This window comes from Cannabis sativa, unplaced genomic scaffold (genome assembly GCF_029168945.1).
Source record: "Cannabis sativa cultivar Pink pepper isolate KNU-18-1 unplaced genomic scaffold, ASM2916894v1 Contig3, whole genome shotgun sequence".
Lineage (NCBI taxonomy): Eukaryota > Viridiplantae > Streptophyta > Magnoliopsida > Rosales > Cannabaceae > Cannabis > Cannabis sativa.
The window spans coordinates 4,236,514-4,246,638 of NW_026870039.1; the positions used below are offsets into that span (position 1 = coordinate 4,236,514).

The window sequence follows — 10,125 nt, forward strand, 5'->3', positions numbered from 1 at the left end:
CAGTCAGTGTCTCTTTTATTTAGAGGACCTTCTTTTGTTTGGTTAAATTTAATGTGATCATATCATTGCTACAAAGCTACATACTTCCACGCTTCGTATTTCCTTTCTTTCTATATATTTATTCATCTATACATACCAATTATAAAACTATATTAAAATTGCATAATTGGTTGGTTGTTTGGTTATGTGCATTTCTATTTTCCAGTGTACGGCCTCCTGTTTTTTCAATGCATTAAAAGCAGTGACATGAAGGACCTGCATGTGAAATCTTTTACAATTGGATCACAACTCTCCTCTCTCTCTCTCCCAATAGTATCTTCTTTTTTGATTTTGATATGGGAGTGGAGAAAATTGAGTCATTGAGCTTAGATGGATGACCAAAGCCATGTGAAATCTCTTCATGAAATGGGGTCCTCTAAAGCTTACCTGGATGTCAGACTTTCTGACCTCACATCCACCTGTACTATCATTCCTTCCCTATAAATACACAACACTCCATAATTCCTTCTCATTCCAACATTTCCTCATAACAAAAAATATATTATATAAATATTATCCATCATCAAACTACAGAGAAAGTCTAAGCTAAAGCCATCAGAATCAAGTTTTAGAGTTTCCCACTTGGAATACTTGAAGTTTACTCAAATGGGTATTATTAGATTGCCATCAACTATTCAGAATCTTAAGCAAGCTCTCAAGCTTCACTCATCAACTGCTGGAGCTAAGCATCACCACCACCACCATTCTGGTGTCCCAAAGGGCCATATTGCAGTTTATATTGTGGGAGAAATTCAAGAGAAGAAAAGGTTTGTCGTTCCTATAGCTTATTTGAACCACCCAAAATTCAAGGAGTTGCTAAAGAAAGCAGAGGAAGAGTTTGGTTTTGACCACCCAATGGGTGGTTTGACCATTCCATGCAGAGAAGACACTTTTGTTCATATCACTGCTCAATTAAATGTTGCTTCATGTTGAAGGCTGATATTGAGAGTAACTCCACATTTTTTTGGGTAGTAGTAGAGGCTGTAGAGATTTTTATGACATGTAATTATGCTATTAGACAAGGGTATTAGGTGGTTTTAATTGATAACCATCTAAAATCCATTGAGAAATGAAATCATTTCCTTTTAAATCCTCTTAGTATTTGACTCTTAATTTACAGTTCTTTTACATATATATACATTCTGTGATGATTTTGCTTCATATTGCACCAAAATTACAACTTTAAACTGTTATAACACAGATGGGATTTTAGGGGAAACGCTTCTTTGTTTAAAAAATAGATATTGCATCCGTAATAGGAAAGTATTCATCTCCAATCCACACTAAAACATTATCTAAGCAAAAACATGTTTAGCCAAATTGTTGTGGGCTTAAATGAATGCCAGGGATAAGAGATAATGAATTACTAAAATGGATTGGCTATAAAACAAATGGTATCATTCCTTAAGTTGTAATTTCAATGACCATAACTTTAGAAGCATTTTCATGTGCTTAACTTTACTTCACACTGAGATAAACTTATGATGTGGATTCTGTCAAACACTATTTTAATGTGAATATGTTAATTTATTTTTGGGAAATCTAACAAGGTTTTTTTTAGTTGCTTATTAAACGATACCAATATGAGTTAGACATTCTTCTCATGGCTTGGAAGAGTAAAAAAAAAAAAATCTTTTATCAACTCTTTCTCCTTATAGCAGTTCTTGTTCAGATTAACATATCTTAACTAAGTGTAAAAATTAACAAAAGCAAACAGTTCAGTACATTGGCAATAAATGAACATAGACACAACTAAAAGGCAGACAAAGTTGCTAATATCTTCAGGGTTTTGATAATAGACAGCTGTCTTCAGTCATTTCATTTATTATCATAATTTCAATAATTCAAGAAAAAATAAATACTAGTCCAGACTTTAGGTTGAACAGCTTTAGTTTTGCTCTGTCAGAGCCTCTCTGCTCAGTAGTCTCTCAATTTTGATGGCAATATTATTGGTGTCAGCTCGCAAATACCTTTATATTTTGTGCTAAGTTTTTCTATTTCAACTCATCAACAACATCGTCACATGGATTGGTTTGCTTCTCTCTTAGTTATGTGATTTGATTTATGGCTTAAACAGCCTCAGATTGGTCGGCTTGATGGAAGTTGTGGTTACTCATTAGTGTCGTACAAATGAACTCTGTTTCTATCAAATGAGACATTGGTATCATTTGTGTCTTATATATACTTTAAGTACATTCATTAATCAAAGTTCAACCACAATCATTCTTAAGGGACTTATACATGTGAATTGTATTCTTATAAATAGAAACATACATTGAGTTAGAATATTTGGCAACAGAGATGTTTTGCTTTTCTTTTATCTCTTTAGATAACTACAACATTTAATATACCCTATAATTATTTATCTTACAAGATAAAAATGGAATATATCCTTATGCCGCTCCATGGATCTCTCCTCTATGCATAAATTGGCTTTGAGATCCAAACGTTTTCTATTCACTTTGTTATGTCTTTGGCTAACATTGGCCACAAGCTAATAAGAAAGCTATAAATTCTAAGAATGGGGTGGTAGCCAATTAAGGCTCGTGGCAGAAACCGGCAAGAAAGATCATTGATGAAACTTTTAATAGAGCATCAACTGAACTTAGGAAACATATGTAGACGTAGACGCTTCCAGGATGTCTGCCGTGCAACATCACCTCCTTCAGTCCAATGACAAGTTGCCGGTTCTAATGTCACGCTGCTGATGAGCAATTCCTTTTCCTAGTCGGAACTGGGATAGGTTCATCTCATCTGGTTTACCACTGAAAAGAGGAGCAAGCTTAGGTTGAAACCATCTTTTAAGTGTTATTCCGCTAATTCTGATTTTTCCATGTGATTCATTTCCCTGGTAATGTAATCCAATCCTTCTCAGTAAAGACGCAACTGCTTGACCAACCCTGTTCACAATAAGATATTTTAGTTTAGTAAGCGGAGAAAACGAGTGAATTATCAGAGAAATCAGTTGTTTAACTATAGAGCAGGACAAACATCGAGGGAGACAAATATATCACATTAACTATTTCAATTTGAATAATTTTCAACATGATACTCCGTCCGTAATCTGCAAATTTTGAGTATATTACTTGTGTGTGTTCATGTTTATTTAGCCCTATTCTTTGATTAATGATTATAGATTGTTGTTGTTTGCCTCTACCAAATTTGACCAATCAAATATGATGTTGTTCAACTTCAGAGACACCAAATATAGAAGCTCAATCAAACTTTATGTTGTAATTTTTCAGAAGCCAGTCTTTTACCTCCCTGCAACGTTGACTGTCTTCTCCTCGCCATTTGGAGATGTCATTTGGGCTTTCTCAACCGGGAGTAAAATGGTTATGCCAGGTAGCCTCGCACCTGCATAATGTGTCAGGGGCCACCAGAAAAGCAAAGATGTAAGTATTAAAAAAGAAATGTTCCTCTAGATCATTTATGCTTGATACAAAATTCAGTGTACATTTCAGACTGAACAAATTTGACCACCTAATTATAATTAATCTTCTACGATATACTCACTAAAAACTTCAATCACAACTCAAATATTTAAAATGACAACAAAAAGGAGAAGAAGAAGAAAAATACCAGCAGCAAGACGATGTTTGAGACCTTTCAAAACAGTTAAAAGGTACACCTGCGAAGTACCATATTAGATTTTAATTAATCTGAATGCTTGAGCTTTTGTAGCATGCACCATTGTAGATAAGTGACCATGACTTTCAGAAGAGAACTCACCTGAGCAGTATGATTCTGCAACTTCCTTGTATCAACGATAACAGGATTTTGTTTAAAGGATACTAAAGGAACAATCCCATGAGAAGCAGCTTCCTATTTTAACACGGCAATGTTACACGATTTCCAGTAAGTTTCTATTTCAAAGTATGAACCAAAATTGTTAAAAATTCAACACTACTGACCTCAAGTAATGAAAAAACACGAGGGTCATATTCACCAAACCCGTCTATCAGTGAACTAAGGTTTGAGGGTTTTGTTGTGTCCGCAGTTACACCTAGATTCTCAATAAGCCTATTTTTCAATGATGCATCATATGGGAGCTGCAAGCATCCCAAAACTTGAGATAACACATCAACCGTAGGGACAATACCAGGTGAAATGGAGTCACGGTAGACCATTAAGGCTGATGATGTCCTGTAAACATAGCACAATAAATTGCTCAGAAGCTTATACTAAACTCCTTACTCATTAATGATACATAATCAACTTTCTAAATCATTTATCAGAAGTGAATGTATGTAAACTGATTCAATCAAGGGGATTACATTAGTGTTCTGTCCGATACATTCTATTACTAAGCACAACAGGAAAAGTTATAAAATGAAGAAATATGTTTCTGCCCTGAGTACAATTCGAGATAATTTTTTCAAATATTTATAATTATATGTTATTTTTATAGGTGTACTATAGATTTTTGGGCGAAGAAAAAACGCAACTTAACAAAATTCATTTTATGGACCTAAATGAAATGTAATAGAGGCAATTTATGCATTCACTTTGTGCATGCTTTAACATATTTTTGTAGCTTTCTACTGCCTAATAGATCATTAAACAAAATATATGTAGAAAATGAATACTAAAATACCATTTATTGGAAACCTCTGGGCGGCCTGAATTGAATGAAACAACAGGGTCACCAAACATACTAGCGCTCTCATATCTTCTTAAGCACATGGCTGCAAAAAAGAAAAGGTTTGAAGAAAAGTCATAAAAGAAAACAAAAACTAAGAAATATTCCAATGTCCTAAATACTAATTAAAAATAAAAGAATGACAAATAGAAATTGGTAGGAAAAAATAGGAAGAATTGTTGGTTAACTTACCAATTATGCATCTTGACATAACAATATTTGGAGTAATTCCATCCTTTTTGGCTTGAGAATAAAGCTCGAGGCCTACATTTAGATCATCTTTTCTACATACAATATGCACAGAGCATACAATAAGATCTTTGAAGTTGAACAAAACTATGGGTTTTCTTCTAGATAATCATTAAGGATTTATATAATAATCAAAACAATCTTCTGAGTAACTCACTTTTCGCTAGCCACAAGTAGAATGGAGTATGTTATACTATTTGGAGACAATCCTATGGTTTTCATTTCCGATAGAATTTCCACAGCTTTATCTAGTTGATCACCATCACCTGCAGTGAAGTTAAATGACTTAATAACACATTAAAGTTTGTAAATAACTAAAATGTAATAATATCCCACATTATGGATATAAATTTCCAAACTGCCATTTCTAAATAATTAAAAAAAAAATACAAAGAAGAGAAAATAACTAAACAGTTTAATAAAGCCATGGGACTCACACAGTGCAGTGATCAAAGCATTGACAGTGGAAACAGTTTGCTTCACCTTCATTGACTTCAGATCCTCATATAGCTCTAGTGCTTTCTGCCAGTCTTTAGCCTGAAAAAAAAAAGAATGTGAATGTTATTACAGTAGGTTTAGCAGCACAATTAAGCTTGCATTTAAGCATCATATAAAATGATAAAGAAAAAATTAATTAGTCAGCAATTTCTAATTACTGATGACATGACATGATTTGTTTTGTTTTTGTTATGTGGCTAGCTGAGTAAAGATCAAAAGACTTAAGTGGAATTTCCTAAACCAATACTTTACTAGTTTCGTGACAAAGGCTTCAGAAATTACACTTGTTATGGTCCAAGTTGCAAATACATTACAGAAAGATTTTACAAATGGCTAATATAATTTAGGCAGAATTGTTTTAGCACGTGAGATGTAAGATTGCCTAGCTGAGACATACATTGCTACAGGCTCCCATCAATGAACTGTATGATACAATGCCAACTTTTACTCCTTGGTTCTTGGCTTCACGTAAAATTTCGAAGGCATCTTCTAGCTTCCCAGCATGCCCTGCAGCAGCTATTAATGAACTGAGAAACATCTGCAAGAAAGACCACAAAAGAAAAACTAAGCAATCTCCGCACAAGAAAAACAGAGAACTGATTGCAGAGATGGAAAGAATGACAGGGACATCACTATCTTTTACATAAATATCAAATCATCTCCCTTCTGCACACTTTAGTTTGTTGTAAAAGATTAAATTCTTGACAAATCAACCTTGTCTCAGTAACATCCTGCTACAACTATATCTGTGCAAAATGCAGCAGAAAACTTCACCAAGTCTTTTAATGTTGATAACATTACCTGATCAGGGATCACGCCTTTGCTAGTCATTTCTTCATACACATTGTGCGCAAACTCCCAGTTACCTGTTTGGCAACAAGAATTAATAGCAATGGTGTAAACCTCTGGCGTGCCCTTAATGTTGTATTGCTGAATCATCTTATATACTTCACGTGCCCGATCAACCTGTAATAAATGTTGAGTTAACTATGTAGGAATTTCAATGGAAAAAGAAAACGAATAATAATACCCAACAGCATTTGTAAGGAATGGAAAACTTACCTGGCCAGCATTTGCGCATGCCTTCATCAATGCACCAATTGTGACATGATCAGGATCTATAGGATGTATCTCTGCAGACATTTCTGCCAATACATCAAAAGCACGATCAACAGCTCCTGATTGACCACAGGCTGTAATAAGTGCATTGAATACAACTCGATCTGGCTTCACGTTCTACTGCATGTTATCAGACGAACACTTAATTCGAAATCATTGCACAGAAGAAACAAGAAAATTAGAAAACACATTTATGCTAGAACACTGATAAAAAGTAGCATATGCATTATGCAATTATAACTATTTAAATTTATAGGTCTCCCACAATAATCATACCTTGGACCTCAGTATACCATAAGCGCCAAATGCCTTCGCAACTTGACCAGCTCTAGCACAACCATCAATAAGTGCCCCGTAAGTGTGAAGATTTGGTTCCACTCCAGCATTAACCATTTTATGGAACACCTTAGGAGGCAACATCATATAGTAGTCAACATGGGGGCTCATCATCATTCATCATAAATTCAATGGTTACTCCAACAAGACATAACAAAGGATAACAATTTATCATGTGGCTCCTCTAACATTAGACAAGTTAACAAAAATGTCTCTTAAAAAGCATTAATCAGGAGCCAGACACTGAGAAAATTAATGGATATAACAGTAGCTGAGAAGCAATTAAAGCCAACTACACCAACAGTGAATAAAAACAAGTATTCCATAATTTTAGAGAAGTTTTCCAGCTTCAAGTGTCCCAACTAGGAACAATTTTTTTTATATATAAAAATAATATGCCAGAGGGGATCAACACCAGCATCATAAGAATTGGTATAGTAGGCCTAAAAAAGGCATCAATTATTACTTAAAAAAAATGCTTCCAAAATAAGTGAAAAATTCCAAGGGAATATCAATTTTGAAACACAAGGAAAATACTTACTTCAAACATTGAATCAACTTTGCCACTCTTAGCACACGTAGATATCAGAGTAGTGTAAAGTTTACAATCTGCTTTCAATCCAGACTCATGGACAAGTCGCAGAACCTGAAAGGCTCCTAAAGAACAGAGCACAAACATCATTACGTTATTCTATTACCAAAAAAACAATTATGGGGCAGGGAATTCATCATTTACAAACAGAAGTCTGATGAACTACCCTCCGAATCTTGTGAAGTCGCACAGACAGACATAAGCATGTTATATGCACTCAATGTTGGGGTAGGGATCAGTTTGAGGAAACGAAAAGCTTCTTTAACAGCCTTTTTGAATTTGCAGGTTTTAAAGAACCTTGCATGGTAGACCTGAAAGCAGGGGATCCAATAAATTTGGGAATTCTACATAAAGGAAAGATAATTAACAGTTATAATGCCTCACCTTGTTCATGTCCAACAAACTCCTTTTTTCCATATCTTCAAGCATTTCTAAGGCATTGGATAACCTAAGAAACCCACAACAATTAAATTTTTTTGTTCTTACTTAAAAAAAAAACAAAAACAAAAACAAACTCATTTCTACCCAATGCAACCATGTAACGTCTGAAGAACTAAAACATGTGCATGTACTGTAGCAACATACCTCCCATCCTTTAGCAAACGATGGTATGCACTGAGCTGCTCTGAAGTATTATTTTTGCTGTCAACGTCCATGCCATTTAGGTGGGGCACAACTTGGTAGTTATTCTGAGCCAAATGTCCTTTTCTTATAATTCTTGTATCTCCTCTACCTTTTCCCAAGACTTTCTTACTATAAAGAGATCCTTCTTTGTAATTTGCAAAAGGAATTTTTCCTTCATCATTACCTGTATAAAGAAAACCCTTTATAAAGTCAGAAAAATGGGAAAACCAAACTTATGACACCACCCCACAAAGAATCTCCACGGCATTACCTGTTGTAATATGGGGAACCTCCATAGATTTTTCAGTACCCTCTGTTCTAGAAACTGAAGAAAATGCATTGCTTTCCAGAGCAGAAGCATGTGAAGACAACGTTTTGTGACCATTAACGTTCACTTTAAATTTTCCGTCTAATTTGCTTTCATTGTAAAACATGTGAAGCTCTTCTCTTACGGAATCAACAAGGAAACTAGTGAAATTAATTGTTTCTCCCTCTACACTAGGTTCTTTCTTTTCCAGTTCAGGTTCATAAACTTCTACAAGTGAATCCTTTTCTTGAACAGAATCATTTCTAAACTCAGACTCTATTTCCTCTTGTAACTTCTCTATTTGCAAGCCATTCAACTTCTCTGCAAAGCTAATATGTTCTATCATAGCTGATTCCGAAAGCAGAGGTGAAAGAGACTGATCCACCACTTTAGATTCGTTTATAAATGTTGAATTATTAGAGCCCGAAACAAGGACATTGGAAGTAGGCGACTGCAATGCGTTAGTGATAACAGTCTCTTTGTTCATCATAGCAGCTTGGTGAAACTGCAGGGGAGCCTCATTACGAATGGAAGCGTGACTATTCTCTATGTTCTCATCCTTCAACAATTGCTTAACTTCCATTTCACGAAATTCACCTAAATCCATCATCTCATTCTCAATGACATGATTTATGCCATGTCCTCCCAACTGATGTAACGCGAAATTTGCAGGCCTCTGAACCTATTTTCAATTTCGAGTTGAAATTTTGTCAAGAAAGAAAAAACTACATAAGGATAAAATTCCATCATCTTAAAGCTTACTATTTCTAATAACTCAACCACTAATTTCCTCAAAAAAAAAAAAAATACAGATAAGAATCAAATGATGACCAATTTTCACCTCCGAACTTGCCCAAGCTCAATTAACGCACAATTTCTCAATTTAACAATATCTTCTACTAAAATGACTTAATATATGTACAATCTACACAGGAGTCATGTATCTTACATAATATTATTCAAAGTGAGTACAAACCTCTCTGGAATTCTTCTTAGGCCTAAAGAGATTCCAGTAAACAAAAGAAGCAGCAGAGACAGTAACGACGGCGACTACAACGAGGACGGAGTGTGAGCCAAGAGCAGCTCTGAAAAAGAACCGGGAGGAGTGAGAGTGAGACCATGACTTTCTATGGCGTCTACGATAGCGAAGACCACCTGGAGGCCTAAGATTATGGGCACAGCCAAGGAATTCTCTTCGGATGGATCGAGAGCGAGGTGAGGAAGAGGAATAAGAAGAAGAAGATAGAGGTGTGCATGAGATAAGAGTGAGAATTTGAGGCTTTGGTGAGAAGCTCACATCCATGGAAGAGGAAGAAGAAGAAGAAGAAGGAGAGAAGAGATGTTGGGTTTGAGGCTTTGAGCGGTTAAGGATAGGGAAGAGAAGAAAGGAAGGAAGGAAGAAGAGGTTGTTGAGTGAGTGACTGAGGAATGAGTAGAGCAAAATAACGTTCTTCCTTTTAATTGCTTTTTGTTTGGTTCTTATGCTTTTCTATTCTCTGCTCATCCATTTCTCTGCTTACGTGGCATCATTCTTCTGTTTTCGACTTTCGATGAGCTATTGTCACCTTTCTTTCTTTCTTTGTCCTTTTCCATTCCGGTTGGCCCCCATAGTAACTCAAACGGCGCCGTTTTAATTTCATTTGTCTAATGTATTCATTTTTAACTGTAGAAATTACACCATGTATAGAAAAAATTTAAAAGTTAATTTTTTATGGCATA

The 10,125-nt window shown here is 35.2% G+C and overlaps 2 protein-coding genes across 2 annotated transcripts; one reads left to right on the forward strand and one right to left on the reverse strand.

Annotated features, from left to right (window-relative positions):
* On the forward strand, positions 1–1,135 carry LOC115702391 (auxin-responsive protein SAUR24-like). The gene has a single exon (XM_030629861.2). The coding sequence runs from the start codon at positions 646–648 to the stop codon at positions 970–972; it is 327 nt and encodes a 108-aa protein (XP_030485721.1). The 5' UTR covers positions 1–645; the 3' UTR covers positions 973–1,135.
* A 1,071-nt stretch (positions 1,136–2,206) lies between these two features.
* LOC133033161 (pentatricopeptide repeat-containing protein MRL1, chloroplastic-like) lies at positions 2,207–9,869 on the reverse strand. The gene is made up of 19 exons (XM_061107778.1): positions 9,383–9,869; positions 8,371–9,088; positions 8,061–8,283; positions 7,860–7,923; positions 7,642–7,786; positions 7,425–7,540; positions 6,824–6,952; positions 6,491–6,664; positions 6,230–6,394; positions 5,826–5,966; positions 5,368–5,467; positions 5,088–5,196; positions 4,874–4,965; positions 4,637–4,727; positions 3,954–4,185; positions 3,772–3,864; positions 3,622–3,670; positions 3,300–3,396; positions 2,207–2,939 (listed from the first exon to the last, which is right to left on the reverse strand). Exons 1-19 carry the CDS (start codon positions 9,707–9,709, stop codon positions 2,705–2,707), a joined length of 3,300 nt encoding a protein of 1,099 aa, XP_060963761.1. The 5' UTR covers positions 9,710–9,869; the 3' UTR covers positions 2,207–2,704.
* Positions 9,870–10,125: the final 256 nt, after the last annotated feature.

What these genes read in the sequence shown, in the direction of transcription:
- LOC115702391 (XM_030629861.2), top strand. Translation starts at nt 646, where the DNA reads ATGGGTATTATTAGATTGCCATCAACTATTCAGAATCTTAAGCAAGCT.
- LOC133033161 (XM_061107778.1), bottom strand. Translation starts at nt 9,709, where the DNA reads ATGGATGTGAGCTTCTCACCAAAGCCTCAAATTCTCACTCTTATCTCA. An exon ending in CGTTTGCTAAAGGATGGGAG is followed by an intron (nt 7,924 to 8,060) that starts GTATGTTGCTAC and finishes TGGGTTTCTTAG; the next exon opens with GTTATCCAATGCCTTAGAAA. An exon ending in CCAGAGGTTTCCAATAAATG is followed by an intron (nt 4,186 to 4,636) that starts GTATTTTAGTAT and finishes CTATGTTTACAG; the next exon opens with GACATCATCAGCCTTAATGG.